This window comes from Ranitomeya imitator, chromosome 4, assembly GCF_032444005.1.
Source record: "Ranitomeya imitator isolate aRanImi1 chromosome 4, aRanImi1.pri, whole genome shotgun sequence".
NCBI classification, from domain to species: domain Eukaryota; kingdom Metazoa; phylum Chordata; class Amphibia; order Anura; family Dendrobatidae; genus Ranitomeya; species Ranitomeya imitator.
Window position 1 is genome coordinate 382352809 of NC_091285.1, and position 18579 is coordinate 382371387.

An 18579-nucleotide genomic window follows, 5' to 3' on the forward strand; every position below is an offset into this window, starting at 1 on the left:
AAGGTATCCCCAAGGGTCAATTTTTGCGTATAAGGAGGAATTGTTCTGATAATCATGAATTTACTACACAGGCTTTTGATCTGAGGTGTAGATTTGGCCAGAGGGGGTACCCTGGGGGAGTGCTCGACGGAGCTTGGAGGCATGCAGCAGGTTGTGCTCGTCATGACCTACTTCACCCACCACCCAAAGTGGACACACCTGAAATCCCGAGAATTATTGGCATGTTTGATAACAAATACAGTGTGGTACAAAACATTCTAAGAAAACATTGGGGGATCCTTAGAGCGGATCCTGAATTAAAAGACTTTGTTCCACCTATCCCTCAAATCACGTATAAGAAGGGTAGATCCATCAAGGATCGCTTAGTCCATAGCTTTTATGATCGACCCAAACCATCTGGCACTTGGCTGGATCGTAAGTCTTGTGGTACTTTTAAATGTGGGGATTGTAAATTTTGCCCATGGGTCAGGAAGGAAAAAGTCTTTAAAAGTACCACATCAGCTAGGATTTACTCTATGAGAGATTTTGCCAACAGTAAATCCGAGGGGGTGGTGTATATGGCCACCTGTGTCCACTTAATTACATCGGGAAAACCAAGAGGGAGCTGCATAGGCGTATTGGTGAGCATCTTGGTGACATCAAACATGGACGGGATACACCAATAGCAAAACATGTCAGACTAGCCCATTTAAATGATAGTAGGGCAATCTCGTTTTGTGTTCTTGAAGTTGTGCGGCATAACCCTCGTGGTGGTAATCTAGATAAATTACTCCTTCAAAAGGAGTGCCAATGGATTTTCAAACTGCGTACTCTTGTACCGGATGGTCTGAATGAGCAGCAGAATTATTGCTGTTTCCTATGATGCAGTAATCCACTATCACTAGCCAGTCTGTTTATTTGGATATGTTTATCCGCTATTTATCATTATTACTATTTATCTGTTTTATGTATATCTTTTTTTGTGCAGTACCTGGTTTGGGCTTCCATTTGGTATTTTATTTTCATTAGCTATATGTTGTTTTGTGTGAGCAATATCATATGTATTTTTGATGTAGGAGCCTATTTATCTGTGTATGGCGTATTACACTGTGCGCTCTTTCTCAATCGGCCATTTTAGCTGCATTCTAACTATCTTTCATGTTGCTACGTTTGGGCGATTTGTATGGCGCTACAGCGTTCGTTCAGTCTTTGCGCCTGCGCATTAGTCATACCGCTTTTTAAGACGTTTGGTCTTCGCCGTTTGGCGCCTGCGTACTCATCATCTGCCGCTTGACAGCGTCACTTTAGGGTTTGCGCTTGCGCATTAGCCTTCTATCGGCCTCTAAGCCCTTTGGCTTTCAGCGCGTGCGCCGTGTTAGGTAGGGGTGTGTTCTACCCCATGTCGGGCGCCTGCGTACTTAGTATCTGTTGCTCCACTAACCATCTAGCCTATGGCGCATGCGCCGTATCGGGTGGTTTCTCTGTCTGAGCTTCCGCCGGCGGCTAGAGCATGAGAGCGTCCCCACGTGTATATGGGGGCCTCCATGTTCTTCTTTTCTATGGAGGCGCAATGTAAGTTCAAATGCGCCTTTGGTCTTACGGTCTGTCTGTGGTGCTTTCATCTTGGTGGATCGTTAAACAGGAAACCATCATGCTTGGGCGGGTGTTTAAAAGCGGGACCCACAGGTAATTCTCTGCAGCCCTATCTTCTCAGTCTATCACTGCCATGTTGCTATCTGGTCTCTCCTGATGAACCCAGTTATATTTGGGGGAAACGCGTCGAGAGGTGTTTTGGAGATGTTGTCTGCGCGGTTATCGTTATTTTAGCCACTACATCTGGATTGATCTTCAGCCGTGGACGATTTAATACAGTAGATGAGTATATCATTATTTTCTTCACTGTATTGTACATTGGCTGCATTGTCTACACTGCTGAATATATCTAGACGTTATGTATCTAGATGTTTGTGGTGGCGCGGCTTTATTTATCTATATGGTATATGTGCATTATTTTTAATCAGTCCTAAGCATTTACTATGTATCATATGGTATATGTGTATCATTTCTAATCAGTCCTGAGCATTTACTTTGTATCTTGTATTATAGCATTTGCCATGTATCTTGAATTATAGCACTGGTATATTCATTTTGTTTGTCCTATAGTACTTTTTTTTATGTATATATAGTTCTATCCCTTGGTCTTACATCACATTTGAGGGGAGGGCCTGTGTTGCTGTATTATTGGGATCACATATCTCCACAAGTTATTTACAGCCATCTGGCCTTCTGTTTCTGTACCTATCTCTTATAGGGAGTGGGTAGGAGACCAGGGACAGTCGTCGTACGAGCGGGGGCGCCATTCTCGATATTTCTTAGGGTGCCAACCTCCGCACCTAGGATCAGCCTGTAGGTATAAATATTTTGTATAGCCTGTAGGGATATTTTCACTTACATCAAATCACCCTTACAGTTGCTTCTTTATATCACGAATTGTTGTTTCACACATCAATTTGGTTATCTGTATTTATCTATATGGGGCATTCTACCAGTGTGTATAAAGGCTCTTTGTAGGGGTTTATTGTCCCCTCCCTTTTTAGGACTGTACGCATTAGATAGGGGTTATTTGTAGGTTTTTTTACTTCTTTGTGATTTAATAAAGTATATATCTTTTTACGGGGGTTTTTTCTAGTTGTCAAACATTGATAGCCTCTATGAAACTATTCACCGTCGCCTGATAACCCGGCGAGTCCAGGTCAAGGGGCCCGTCCGACTCATACTCAGTTCTGTTTGCTGCAAACCCCTGGTGAGGGGGAGAGAGAAACGGAGCTCACGGATGCAGAGGTGTGAGAAGGCCCAGGAGACGTGCTATGGGTCTGTTTCCTAGATGCCTGTGTATCTTTTGACTGAGAATGGCCCATGCAGGCTGTTCCCGTGGGGTAGAGGAACTCTGTAAGGCCGGTTTCACACGTCAGTGGCTCCGGTATATGTGGTGACAGTTTCCTCACATACTGGAGACACTGAGTCACGTAGACACATTAAAATAAATAGGTCTCTGCAGATGTCAGCGTGTTTTCACGGACCGTGTGTCCGTTTGCAAAACATGGAGACATGTCAGTGTTCGTGGGAGCGCACGGATTACACGGACCCATTAAAGTCAATGGGTCCGTGTAAACATGTACCGCACACGGATGCTGTCTGTGTGCGTTTTTCCTGTCATAGTTAAAATTGTAAAAATTGTTGCAATACATGGACACGGACAGCACACGGACCCTAAAAACGTACTCACGGACATCACACGGATCCCACACGGATGTCCTACGTGAGCACACGGACACGGATAACTCCGGTACTATTTTCTCCGGTACCGGAATTATCTGGACGTGTGAGACTGGCCTAAGACAGGCAGATGGATGCCCCGACCTGAGGGATCATGAAGGGACTCAATCGCTTTAGCTAGAGAAGCCATGGACTTCGACAGTGACAAAGTCTACTCTGGGAGACTAGGTATACTGGGGTCAGTCACACTGGAGGGCTCCTGAGCTACGCAGAGTGGGGCATTCTGTCCACGTGGCAGCCAAGTCTGACAGGTGATAAATGAGGTGAAAAACACGGTTTTCTTAGCCCTCCTGGATGTTTTAGAGAGAGACATGATCTACCTCTGTGGCAAATATATACACGGCAGAGAAGGGCTAGTGTATAACAGCGCAGCTCTGTAGAAAGGAGCCAGTGGGTATATAGCAGCGCGTAACTTTTAACCTGTATGTCCGGTTAATTCTGTTCTGGCGCCGATATCGTATTGATATTAGAAGTGAATGTGTTGGTTTGTATGGTTGAAATAGTGCTCCTTAGTCTTGGGTGATGAGACTGCCGATGCCTGCTGTTGTGGGAGTCTGTGCCGGCTTCAGATGTGATTGTATGTTCTTCACCGATGGTCTGTTTTTTCATCTCGGGTCCCGATGTATCTTCATCTTACCTATGTCGCTGACGAAGTTGAAGGTGTCCGATGCTTCCCGTCTTTGGGCGAGGGTTCTCCGGTAGATGATAGAGGGAAATCCTCTGCGGTGTTGATCGCAGCGTGTATCACTTCTCCGGCGACTTCAGTCTCCGATCTCTTTAAGTTCCGGTCCATGGCTGTTCCATACACCCGCACAGGAGCTGAGGCGCTGCAGGATTTTTTGTCATGCGATGACAGGTCTTCTGGTGATGAGCTTTTGTAAAGAGCTCTCGCGGTTGTCAGCCACTGCTTGCGTTATCACTCCGGTGCTCCTGGCTGTAGCTCTCCTGCATCCCGATCTACTATACTCTCATCAGTATAGCCTCATAGAGGCAAGCGTTGAAGGACTTCTTGTCTTACAATATCAGGTTTTCCTGCGATGAGCTATTGTTTTGGGCTCTCACAGTTTTAGGCTGCTACTTGTGTTTTCACTCTGGTATTTCCAGCTGTAGTTCTCCTGGATCCTGGTCTGTGGCTGTCACTCAGTATAGCCCCAGAGGCAAGTGCTGCAAGACTATCTTGCGGTGTCGGGTCTTTCAGCAAAGAGCTGTTAAGAGCTCTCGCGGTTGTCAGCCGCTGCTTGCGGCTTCACTCTGGTGCTCCCGGCTGCAACTTTCCTGAGTCCCGGTACATCTGCTGTCACTCAGGTCGGTTGCTTGAAAGCTGAGGTGGCAGAGGGACAGATCTAGCCAGGGCTTCGTTTTCACCTCAGTATCAAGTGTATTTCGTTGTCACGGATATGTTGTTTTACAAGATGGTGGCTTGTCAACGGTTTGAACTGCGTGTATGGCAGTTATGTCTTTTGCCTGCGGTTCAGCTTACCCGCTAGTTTCTGAGGTAAAAAACTGGAGAGTCCAATTCTTTCATGGAAGATCTCAAAGTGTTCCTGGTGATTTACTGAACAAGTCTATTATATAAATGTTTGGGGAAAAAGACTTCAGGTAGCTATTAAAGTTAGGTTTAATTTCCTTTCACTAGCAGCAAAGAGAAGAGACATACCACACTGGACTGTCAATATGACTGACTATGTAACACATGAAATATAAGGCCTTCACTATCTAAAACAAATTTAAATCAATTCTCAAGCAAGCCGGCTGGCCACGTGTACTTTTGTCTATTTTAGCTGGTTAAACAGGGGGTAAGCTTTCCCTTACATAGCAACAAACCTATCATAAATTTTGCACAATTAGAAAAAAAAAAAAGACATCCTTTATTACAAGTCTATTTTCTTTAATAAAATTTATAACAATTTTAATAATTTAACAAAATTTCCAATAAATATGTGATCGCTGTAGTTGCGACTATTGGCTCCAACTTTGTAGATAAAACCTCTTACAATGCATTGTATTCTACACACTTTGATGGATCTGTTGAAAAATGTTTCTGGCACACTGTCATTAACCTCTTCAATCCCTAAAGACAACAAAAAAAGAAATAAAGTATTATTGGAAAGGAATATATTTTTTGTGGCGTCTACAAAAGCTACAGACCCGGACATAGAAATATTACAAGCTAAGAAGCTTGCATTAGCAGTAATGAATCATAAAATCACTTCTCATTATTCAGTTTCCACAAACCATATTGATCCTGGTCCAGAGAATATAACCCATAGGGTGTTCTGAGCAATATCTCAAATATTAAATTCTGCCAGCCCTGAAAGTAGCAGACCCAAGTGCTGCATTTATCTTATGCAATTAAACACATTTACTATGGATAATGAAAGTATTTAAAAGAAGAAATATTGGCAAGGTAGAAATTCGCTTTGTCTAGTACCACGTTTTGAACCGATTGTAATACCAGCAGCTATGGAAGCTTATAATTCAGGTCACTATCTAGTTCATATAAATGAACAGATTATGAAATATTTTATCTTACAATAACAATGCAGGTTTCATAAATAGGAAAGAAAGTTTGGTTACAAATGGAAGAGATTTGTTACCTGGATATATTTCCTCTGGGTTTCATCATTTAGCACATGAGCTACGTGTTTGGAGAAAATCTTCTCGCGACCTGTACGAGCATGGATACCAACCATAGTGACACCAATAGGCCACGGAGCATTGCCAATGGCCATCTGGAGATAGGCATCATTTGCCTGAAAAAAACCCCCAAAAAAACACAGTAATCTGAACTACCTAGTAAAAGTATTATGCACATTGTACAAGATTTTGCAATGTTTATTATTCTAAATCTTGGTTCAACGAAGAAAAAACAAACAAGCTTTCTGCTATTCCAGAAATAATAATACTAGAAACGTTGCAGCTCAGAGTAGACTGCTTGCAAAACTTTCCACTCAACTTGCTTTTCTTGGCATTTCCATGTAACAATTGCTACATAATCCAACCTATTGTTGTTGCTGTTTCTATAAACCACACAGGCTTCAGATAAATCTCACAGCGTACAAGCCTTCCAATACCAGTATCGCTTTAGAAGAAAGAAGTATCACATGTATGGCTACCAGCAAAGGGTAGAGGCATTTACTGCACTTAGGCTAAGTGCACACGGTGTGGATTAGCCTTAGGAATTTCTGGTGTGGATTCTGCCTCTCCTGGCAGAAAACGCACCTGCAGATTTGTCACGTTTTTTGTGCGGTTCCGCAGCGTTTTTTGTGCGTTTTTGCTGCGGTTTTTCTGCGGATTTGCGTAGTTTTTTTACCCCTTCGGTTTTCTATAAAGGAATGGGTACAAGAACGCTGCAGATTCACAAAAAAGAAGTGACATGCTACTTCTTTTAAACCGCAGCGTTTCCGCAGCGGATTTTCTGCAAAGTGTGCACAGCATTTTTTTTCTCATTGATTTACATTGTACTGGAAATCATTTGCGGATCTGCAGCGTTTCTGCACCGCAAAAAACGCTGCGGATCCGCACAGAATCCGTAACGTTTGCACATAGCCTAACACTTCGGATTATGAAGCAAAGACCTCTACAGTTTAAGCTTGTTTATTGTATTTTATTACTGGATTTAATCATTCTTCCCATGTACCATGGAATTAATGTGCTTTAAAAAACATTATTCGTAAATAAAGTTGGTAGCAGCATGAAAATAGCAGAAACAATATATTTCCATACACTTCGCCAATCTGCTTACTGACACTGTGTAACGGATATTATACAATACATGCTACATTTTATCATGTCCTTTATCGTTACACACAGCAGAAGTGTTGTAGGTATTCCAGCAATTGTCTCATACATCTGAACAATTGTAAAAATCACACACATGCTGCACAACCAACCTGTTCAGATATTAGGCACAGATTTTAAGTTGCAAAAATTTTTCTAATAAATCTGCCCATGTGTGAGTTCGCACTACACATCACTTCTGCAGTCTTAATGACGTGAAACTGGCCTAAATGGTAAATATAGAGGATGAAATAAGTACTGAGCACGTCACCAATTATTTTTTTTTCTAAAGGTGTTATTGACATGAAATTCTCACCAGATGAGAAATTAAACGATAGATGTCCATTAATTAAGTTGTGTAATAAAGAGAAATGATACACAAATAGTAATTGAACACATGAAGGCTGCAAAAAGGCCATGCAAAGTCATGACCCGAGCTGAAATCTAGCAGTAATTAGAAACCAATCTTGCCACTTGGTGAGAAATAATATTAGCTGGTTCAGCTGATGGCCTATAAAAAATGTGTCTCATTACCAAGGTGCCACACAGAAACCTCTCACGATATATAACACTAGTGAGCTGTCTCAAGACCTTAGCCAGCTTATTGCTGCAAAACATACTGATGGTATTGGTAACAGAAGGATTTCTTAACTACTGAAGGTTCTGGGAGCACTGTTAGGGCCATAATCCAGAAGTGAGAAGAACATAATTTCACTATAAACTGGACATCACCAAGTTTTCCACGCAAGATTTCAGACTGAGGAGTGAAAAGAATTATCAGAAGTGTTGACCAAGAGTCAAGTACCACCTGTGAAGAGCTACAGGAAGACCTGGAGTCAGGAGGTACAATTGTTTCAACGAAAACTAAGTAATGCACTCAACCTCCATGGCCTGTGTGCACACTCACCACGCAAGAATCCTTTAATGAACAAAAAGCATGTTCAAGTGTGTTTAAATTTTGTTCAACAACCTTTAAACAAGCATGTGAAATAGTGGAAGAATATAGTCTGGTCAGATGAGACCAAAAGGCACTGCATATCACCCCAAAAACACCATACTAACAATGAAGTTTTGAGGTGGGGACAACATGGTGTGGTGCCGTTTTCAGCATACAGTACTGGCAAACTTCATATAGAAAAATGTACACGATATTCTTGAAAAATATCTGCTGCCACCATTCAGGATGATGACGATGAAACAAAAGTGGACATTTCAACAAGACAATGATCCTATCACAGCCAAGGAAACTCAACTGGTTTCAGAGAAAGAAAATAAAGCTGCTGGAATGGCCTAGCCAATCACCTGACCTGAATCCAATAGAAAATTTATGGAAGGAACTGAAGTTCAGAGTCACAGAAGGAGCCCACGGAACCATCAGGACTTGAAGAGTGTTTGTGTGGAAGAATGGGCCAAAATCACACCTGAGGAATGCATACAACTAGTTTCTTCATAAAGGACAAAGTATTAAAATAAATTTTAGTAAGGGTTTCAATACTTTTTCCCGTGTCATTTCTCATTATTACCGTATATACTCGAGTATAAGCCAAGAATTTCAGCCCATTTTTTTAGGCTGAAATTGCCTCTCTCGGCTTATACTCGAGTCATACCCAGGGGTCGGCAGGGGAGGTGGAGTGGCAGCGGTCTAAGCATACTCACCTGCTCCTGGCCCAGTCCCTGGACATCCCTGGTTCTCCGGGCGCCTCAGCTTCTTCCTGTAGTGAGTGGTCACATGGTACCGCTCATTACAGTAATGAATATGGACCCCACTCCACTCCCATAGGGGTGGAGCTGCATATTCATTACTGTAATGAGCGGTAACATCTGACCGCTCACTACAGGAAGAAGCTGCCGACGCCGGGGAAGCAGGGACCGCGCCAGGAGCAGGTGAGTATAACAGTGCGCTATAATCACCTGCTCCCCGTTCCACCGTCGCTGGCCGCCGCTACGTCTTCTGCATCCTCTGCACTGACGCTCAGGTCACAGGGCGTGGTGACATTATTAGTGCGCGCCGCCCTCTGCCTGAGCAGTCAGTGCAGTGGACGGGGAACGTAGCGGCGGCTGGAGGCGATGGAACGCGAAGCAGGTTAATATAGAAAGTGCCGGGGGCCTGAGAAGTGAGTATGCAATTTTTTTTTTATCACAGGAACAGCATATGGGGCAAATATCTGTATGGAGCATCTTATGGGGCCATGTGCAGCATTTATGGAGCATTACATGGGGCAAATGACTGTATGGAGCATCTTATGGGGCCATAATCAGCATTTATGGAGCATTATATGGGGGAAATGTCTGTATGGAGCATCTCATGTGGTCATAATCAGCATTTGTGCAGCATTTTTGGAGTGTATTTTGTATGGAGCATCTTATGGGGCCCATCATGAACTGTATGGAGCATTATATGGGGCTCCTGATTCAATATGGATATTCAAAAACACTTAACCTACTGAAGTCTCAATTAATTTACTTTTATTGGTATCTGTTTTTATTTTTGACATTTTCCGATAGCTGCTGCATTTTCCACCCTAGGCTTATACTCGAGTCATTAAGTTTTCCCAGTTTTTGTGGCGAAATTAGGGGGGAGTCGGCTTATACTCGAGTATATACGGTACATATACCAAATATACTCGAGTATAAGCCGAGGCATCTCATTTTTGTCACAAAATTCTGGGTAAGTTTATTGAATCGAGTATAAGCCAGGTATGCATTGTCCCCTCATCCCTGTCTTGGTATGCATGGCTGCCCCATCCTTTCCTGGTATGCATGGCTCCCCCCTTGGCTGTCCTGGTATGCATGACTCCCCCGTAGCAGTCCTGGTATGCGTTGCTTCCCCGTAGCCGTCCGGTATGCGTGGCTCCTCCCGTAGCTGTACGGTATGCGGGGCTCCTCCCGTAGCTGTACTGGTATGCGGGGCTCCTCCCGTAGCTGTACTGGTATGCGGGGCTCCTCCCGTAGCTGTACTGGTATGCGGGGCTCCTCCCGTAGCTGTACTGGTATGCGGGGCTCCTCCCGTAGCTGTCCTGGCATGCGTGACTCCCCCTGTAGCTGTCCTGGTATACGTGGCTTACCCCGTAGCCGTTCTGGTATGCGGGGCTGGACTGGTATGCAGGGTTCCTCCCGTAGCTGTCCTGGCATGTGTGGCTCCCCCTGTAGTTGTCCTGGTATGCGTGGCTTCCCCTGTAGCAGTCCTGGTATGCAGTCCTGGTATGCGTGGCTCCTCCCGTAGCTGTCCTGGTATGCGGGGCTCCTCCCGTAGCTGTCCTGGTATGCGGGGCTCCCCCCTGTAGCTGTCCTGGTATCTGAGGCTCCCTTCCCCCCCGTAGCTGTCCTGGTATGCGTGGCTCCCTACCCTCGTAGCTGTCCTGGTACACATGCTTCCTATTACGAAAAAAAAAAAAATCCTACTCACCCTCCAGCGTGCTCTTGCAGCACCTTACTCCAGCGCCAGCAGCTCTTCCTGTGCTGAGCGATCACGTGGCACCACTCATTAAGGTAATGAATTTCCCCTCCACGCCTATGGGAGTGGAGAGGCATGCACATTCATTACCTTAATGAGCGGTGCCACGTGATCGCTCAGCACAGGAAGAGCTGCTGGAAGCCAGAACCAATGAGATGCTGCGAGGGCGCCAGGACCAGCGGGATGCTGCAAGGGCACGCTGGAGGGTTAATAGGATGTCTTCTGGAAGCCGGCTGCTGCGTGTGTCGCTGTGCGCACTATAAGAGAAGTGAATATTCATTTCTCTTTAGCAGTGGTACAGGCTTTAGCCACAGCCGCCAGCTCCTGCCTCTGTGACCCGCTGCTCCACCGCTCCCCATCCCTCGCCGGCTTTCTGGGACAATTGACTCATGTATAAGCCAAGGGGGACGTTTTGACCACAAAAAAAAAAAAAAATGCTGAAAAACTCTGCTTATACACGAGTATATACAGTAAATTAATTTATGGACACCTGTGGTCAGATGTATTTGTCTGTGTGGATTGGATAGGTTGTTAACATCTGGTGAGAATTTTATGTCATGTCACTAGCACCTTTAGAAATATACTTATTAAGAAAATTGGAGACGCGTTCAATACTTATTTAATCCACTGTACATACAGCAAGTGAAGTTTGGACCTTTAACACCTTGACATGACTGATATGTTATGGTTCCTAAAAAAAAAAAAAAAAAAAAAAAGGAAGAAAAAAATGGAATGGCAAACATAAAAGTTTGCTACATTCTTAAGGTGTTAAAGTGTACCTAACACTTACAGATAGGTTTTTAGAATAAGCTGGCTTTATCTATTTTCAGTTCTCTCAGACCTAATGAGTTGAGTCTAGCTGCTATGATATCTCCCATACACAGTACCTACAGAAAGGATGCATTATGGCTCCCTTTTAGTTATATTCAGAAGAGGTAGCATATTACAACACAGAAGTGGGCAGTGTAGATGTGAATCCAGCTCTATGATAGGCTAATTCACTTACCAGAATTTGTAGCACAATCTGCCAGTATCTTTGCCACTGCCATACTGAGCTACAACCATATCAGTATCAATTTTAACCTTATGGTTCAGTGAGCTGTTTTCAACAAACGGATTTGAACTGCTTTTCATAGAAAATTAACCTTTCAGGATGCAGTGGTGAATGTGGCTTATAAGTGGAGAAAACACATTTCTCTGATAAGAAACTGCAATATCTTGTATATGTACTATTGAGGTATGAAAAGTTTGTGGAAAGGACAGTGAACATTTGAGTCAGAACAGGTAGGACACAGGCCTCTAGAAAAGTCAAAAATTCCCCCCCCCCCCCCCCCAAAAAAAAAAAAATCAGATGTACTTTTGTTTGTGATGTTATTGTTAGTTTGAGGATTCAGTGGTCACTACTTTTCACATCACATGCTGCAAAAAAGTACAGCACACTACTTACCTTCACATATTCTCTTTGTAGCATATATTTAATAATATCCGTGATTGACTCTTTAATGTCAGCTGGGAGATTCTGGATAGACAAACAGAACACAGAATCAGAGACTGTTGAGAAAGGCACTACAGATCGGACAGAAAAAAAGACATTGGTTTATAAGCAACTTAAAACATGTTTCTATCTGCCCACTCGTTTTACAGGCCAAGGAGAAAAACAATAGCTGACAGCTGCTGATCAGACAAAATGCCATTTCCTAGTGGAAAGCCCCTTATACTCATCGCCCCCTTACACAGCCTGTCATTCTGTACACCAATTATTGCAATCTGATGCATCCTGATAGTGGTGGCACAATCATCCTGAAGAATAGCATAGCAGCATGTAGAGTGCTCATTCATTAAACATACATAACAATACTACATCTAAAAGGGACACTAGTCTTACCTATGTGTGTTGCTGGGGTTGAACGTTTATATTTTTTTAAATTGTATTAATTATCTATTTAGGTAATCACCTTGTAATGTTTTCATTTCCTGTTCGGTCCAGATGTCACTGCATCCCAGAATTCCAAGCAGAGGAAGTTCACCGACCGCCATATTGGGACACCCAAGTAATGGGTGTCACAATATGGAAACTGCTGCTGGTACCAACCTATTGCACGGTACCACCAGCGGAACACCGTCGCACCACACATACGCAGCCTCTTGCGCGGTACCACCAGCAGAACACCATCGCAAACACGTCACCGCAGGGATCAGCCGAACGATTCACACACACACACACACACACAGTCTTTTGCTTCCTCCCCTGCCCAGGAGCTGTGGTATGTTCGGTACATGGTCAGACACAGACAATTTTTAAAATGAACTTTTGTTTGTGGGGAAAACCCCTTTAAAAAGCAAATATCAATGCCAACATGGCTCCTCATAAAAAGTACGCCAATAACAATGAAAGGAAAGCAGCAAAGGCACAACGTCGAAGACAACAAAGGGCAAATAAGACTCTTGAAGAGCAACAGCATCGCTGGGACAAAAACAATCCATAGAAGTGTAGGCTTCAAGCACACGAGTCCCCTGATGCAAAAGTCATTAGATTATCACAGGATGCTATTAGGCAACAACAGCGCCGCATGCTTGCCCCCATCGTGACATCACCGAACTCCCGATGCAATAGCATCAGGCCTTCATCTAGTAAAAATAAGGCTGGTTTCACACTTGCGTTGGGCAGAGCTGCGGAGGGCTGCGTAGTTACTCTGTTAAGCCCCACCCACTGCGGCACCTCTTCCATTCAGCTCGGCCTACGTTGGCATGCATCCTGCGTTCCTATCTTTAACATTGGGTACGCAGGCCATGCAATGCCTCAGCATGCGTCGTCTTGACGCTGCGCTGACCACAACAAAATGCAACATGTTGCATTCGACACAGTTCGGCGTATCAAAACGATGCATGCGGAGGCATTGCATGGCCGGCGTACCCAATGTTAAAGATAGGTACGCAGGATGCATGCCAACGTAGGCTGAGCTGAATGGTAGAGGTTCGGAAGTGGGTGGGGCTTAGAGTAACGCAAGTGTGAAACCAGCCTAAAAAAGTTAAATCTAAATATGTATATTTAAATGTATTTTTTATATTTACTGTAGCCAATATTTGCAGTAAATGGAGAGGGCTCAACTCCTGAGCCTTCTCCACCCGCAATCACCCCAGCAATTATGTGCAGTACATCATACTGTATTAAGGGGTTAAAGAGGCATTCCAATCTGAGATATTTAAAGCATAATATAATACCGTATATACTCGAGTATAAGCCGACCCAAGTATAAGCTGAGGCACCTAATTTTATCATGAAATATTGGGTAAGCTTATTGACTCGAGTATAAGCCGGGTATACATTGTCCCCCTCATCCCTATCCTGGTATGCACGGCTCCCCCGTCCGTCATTGTATGCACGGCTCCCCCGTCCGTCATTGTATGCACGGCTCCCCCGTCCGTCATTGTATGCACGGCTCCCCCGTCCGTCATTGTATGCACGGCTCCCCCGTCCGTCATTGTATGCACGGCTCCCCCGTCCGTCATTGTATGCACGGCTCCCCCGTCCGTCATTGTATGCACGGCTCCCCCATCCATCATTGTATGCACGGCTCCCCCGTCCGTCATTGTATGCACGGCTCTTTATCCCCTATCCTTGTGTTCATGATTCTGGTTTTAAAACAAACAAACAAAAAAAAAAAACCACACACACACAGAAAAAAAAAAACCACACAACATCCTACTCACCTACCTGCGCTCCCTCGGTGGCACTACACTTAGTTTGTTCCGGCACCAGCAGCTCTTCCGGCCGAGCGATCACATGGCCCCACTCATTAAGGTAATGAATATTCACTCCATGCCTATGGGAGTGGAGAGACGTGATTGCTTGGTACAGGAAGAGCTTCTGGCGCCGGAATGAAGGCGATGCAGTGCCACTGAGGGCACGCCGTTTAGGGGGAGTAGGATATGTGTTGGAAGCCGGCGGCTGCGGCTGGCACTGTGCGCTATTGCAGCAGTGGCATAGGCTTTAGCCACAGCCGCCGGTTTCTGCCTCTGTGACCCGCTGCTCCCCCTCCCTCGCTAGCCCTCTCGGACAACTGACTCGTGTATAAGCTGAGCGGCGTTTTCAGCACAAAAAAAATGTGCTGAAAAACTCGGCGTATACACCAAAAATGCCCGATAGATGCAGCATTCAGTCTTGTGCAGAGGGAAATAGTGATGTAGCTGGCCCTCACATTTCTCTTTATTTACTCCAATGGGTCACAAAAAAAAAAAAAAATCTATGGAGAAAGCCAGGCCACTAGCAATGGTGCAAAGTGGGATCTCATTTGTAAGGTAGGTGTGGGCCCCCCATTTATCAACCATTATAATTATACAGACATTAAATGCCTGAGATGGGACACTTAAATGTGTGTTCTTACTCAGATCTGAAAACATTGGTGGCTCTTTTTCATAAACAACAATTATGAAAAATATGGAAAATGTATTCCCCCTGTATCTTCACCATAAATCAATGTTCTCCAACCAGTGGATATTGTGCACCAGCGCCACAGCAGTATCTATGGAATCTACCATTATATTAAAAGGCATATTTGTTGGTTAGGTATTTGATATATCTTTCCTCTTTTAATAGTCAGTCTGTCTGAACAGACATATCTGAAGTCACTCCTGAGCTACAAAAGGTAGTGTGTGTTCTGCTGTTCATATACTGTGCTTTGGTCAGTGGCCTTCACCTTTTTACGCAGTTTTCTGAATAGTGGTTTTAAATAGGACTCGGTTTGCTTCTGTGTGGCACTTGCCAGTTTACCCTGCACGCTCCGCTTAACACAATCTTCTCTTGCATTCAAATCTTTGGCCCAGACTCCTAGAAGAAACTGGGAAAAAAAAAATCATGGTTAGTTAAGTAGCCATCTAATGGAAAACAACAGTACTGCAGGTCTGGGGAAAAATAAGCTCATGTCAATCTGCAGCTTTATATAGCCCAGAAATATGTTATAACCTTTAAAACGGACAGAATGTAAAATACATATGCATGTCAAATGTAAGGGGGGAAAATGTATCAAACAAAAAATTACCTTTAGGACTTTATTAATGACATCCATGTCTTTGTTGTCATTACCTCGTCCCAGACACTCTCCCAAAACCTGAAAATTGAAAATTTATTCTAGTTTTAAAAATAAAAAATCTAAAGCAAACAAAAGACACATATAACAATTGTTTTGCAAGATTATTATTTTTTTTTAAATGCTTTACAACCTGAGCTTAAACAGTAAAATAAGAAAATGAGTTGCAGACTATCATTTCACGCACCTGCCCCAGCCTCTCTGGATGTCATGGAAATCCTACTTTCCAGATGTTTATATGAAATTTCTGCAGTTCTCTGCATGAAATAACAGATTCCTCCCAGAATGCAAACTCTCTCTCCAAGGATAAAGGAATAACACAAAATGTCATGCTTTTAGCAGACTATGTACTTGTGCCCTTTGCAGCAATGACTCTCCAATGCCAGCTGAACAGCACAGCAGCTGCCACACATTCTGTATACTGGCTCAGCTCCTGAGCCCGTTCCATATACTGGTGCTGCACTTCTGCCATACATTCAAAAGAGAAAAGACGACGATCCAGAAGCCCAAGATAGTATAGAAAACTATAACAAATCTGTATTAGATAGTACAATATACAGATAGGGAACAGGAAAAATACATATATGGAGAGCATGTGTCCATGGGGAGCGCAAGATAAGAGCATTGCATGTGTATAGAACAATAACTAAAAGAGATAATATATAATAGTAGTCTATGTTACAAGCAAAACCCAGCAGTTTAGACAACATGGTATGTTATCAAAAATCCATATGGATGCAAGCAACAGTGCTGAACATAAGCATACCTTAATTTGACACCAGTGCGAGGGCTCAAAACTACCTGCGTGTATGCCCCAACGCGCGTTTCGGGCCAGCCTTCGTCAGGGTGCCATACCACTTGGTCTAAACTGCTGGGTTTTGCTTGTAACACAGACTACTATTACAGATCTCTTTTAGTCATTGTTATATACACATGCAATAGCTCCCATCTTACGCGCCCCTTGCACACTTGCTCTATATCCATTTTTCCTGTTGCCCTACCTGTATATTCTTCTGTTGAGTATGTACCATACTTTTTTCCCATGAGCAGTTTTTACTTCTGCCATACATGTGTGGTGCACATCTACAAGGGTTGGGACATTTTTATTTTTCTATTACAGCTTGCTTGTATTTATTACATTTAAAAGCACCACTCTAGTGTGTTTTTCCTTTTTATTTCACCGCTGGAGTGTTAAAGATAACGTCAGATCCCTACCCCATGCAATATACTATGAGACGCCTCTCCCTGACTCCACTCCCGAACCGCCATCTTGTAACTGCAGCTTCTGTCTGACCGGAAACCAGAGATAATAACTACAATCACAAGCTCTTAGTGCAAGTCTACTAGAGCCTCGCTCTGGCTCCTCCGTTTCAGTCCCAATCTGCAGAATACGACCGGAGCGGCGCCAATAAAACCGCGACTGGTAAGTGTATTACAAAGGACAGGGAACATTAGAGACACCACTCCAACATTTTTTTTCTATTTAACTGCCGGAGTGGTGCTTTAATTTAGTTAAAAACCTGACCACCAGCAGCCTCTAAGCTCAGTCTCTAGCCCCTATTCTTTCCTCTCCTAAATACAAATAATGAGGACATAAGCAGCAAAATATAATTTCCGATCTATGAGGAGGGGGAGGAAGGAGCAAGAGGCAGACACATATTCTGTAGCAAGTTCTCCTAAAATGCAAGTTACATTTTAGGGGATAATATATCAACCAGCAAAGTCAAAACACACCTCAAGTTCCTCTATTGTGGTGTTTTCCTCATGAACTTTCAGGTCATTCTGTGTATCTTCTTCTGCTGGTTCTTGACCTGCCACCAGCTCATTCAGATACTGCTGGTCAATCTTATCCAATGCAGCTTTCAGATCATTTCTTAATCCCTGGAAATGCAGGAAAAATAAAAGAGATTCATCTTTCCCAAATAGACATGCAAAATAATAGGAACTTTGCATAGGTAATTCTTCACCAAGTACCTTATTGACTTCTGGAGCAAGAATTTCTATCTTTCGTAAGCGCTGAAACGCGTCGTAATCAGTTTCCCCAAATAATCTGATGGGCTCACCTCTCTCTCGCAGCCTCCGTATGACCTAGAAAATAGTAATAGATGGTATTCTTCTTATATAAGCAATGAAAGAACAGACAAGCTGCATGATTAATGGTATGTTCAGGCCTGGCAGATTTGTAGATTTAGCAGTGGAGACTTTGCAGTAAATTTGTCTGTAGAGTACAAAACCTCATCCACATGTAGTGATACAATTCTGGGATGGTAACAGGGCATTCACCATGGATTTTACCCTTTGCTAGTCACACAGCTTCTCTCCCCAGAGATACAGGCTCTTTGAACATTGCTTTTAATCTGCCGACGGCTGGAAGCAGGAGTGGGAGTTTCATTGCTTCTGCTCCTACAATTTACATAAAGCATTTTGGTTCATAAAGACAATGTTGTCTGCTATCCAGACATAAACCTGTCAAATATACGCCTAAAGAACATTCTTGAAAATATTTCCCTGGGAACATTGCAGTTTCTACTTATGTACTTCTTAACATATGGATTTATGTGCCAGACATCTGCCCCATACTAATTCTAAACAAGATAAACGGATATGCATCCCTTCAGAACAGTACCACTATTTATTAGGGGCACAGAGGTTCACACAATTGTAATTTTGTGCATCTTTCCATTTTTCCTAATGGACAATTTAAATGAATGAACTGATTTATACAATTCTTTCCCATCAAAAAAGCAATGCAAAAAATATATAACTACAAACTTTGATATATCAAACATACTGATGGGTGGAGCGTTGCATCCAATTGTAAACTTACGCAGTTTAGAGCCATGACTTCCGTTCATTACTTTATGGCACTGACTTATAAGAAGGTTTGCCAGGTTTCTGGCGTGTTTGATAAAAAGTACAACACTTCAGATTTCCCCATTTCTG

The 18579-nt window shown here is 43.4% G+C and overlaps 1 protein-coding gene across 1 annotated transcript in view; it reads right to left on the minus strand.

Annotated features, from left to right (window-relative positions):
• Positions 1-5164: 5164 nt before the first annotated feature.
• The window catches only part of PRPF18 (pre-mRNA processing factor 18), a 61691-nt gene continuing 48276 nt past the window's right edge, over positions 5165-18579 (minus strand). Inside the window, exons 4-10 of the mRNA XM_069765183.1 lie at positions 17611-17724; positions 17371-17517; positions 15589-15657; positions 15247-15387; positions 11997-12068; positions 5913-6068; positions 5165-5386 (exon numbers count right to left, since the gene is read on the minus strand). Of these exons, the coding sequence (XP_069621284.1) occupies positions 5306-5386; positions 5913-6068; positions 11997-12068; positions 15247-15387; positions 15589-15657; positions 17371-17517; positions 17611-17724 (780 nt within the window). The 3' untranslated portion in view covers positions 5165-5305. The remainder of the gene's footprint in view (positions 5387-5912; positions 6069-11996; positions 12069-15246; positions 15388-15588; positions 15658-17370; positions 17518-17610; positions 17725-18579) is intronic.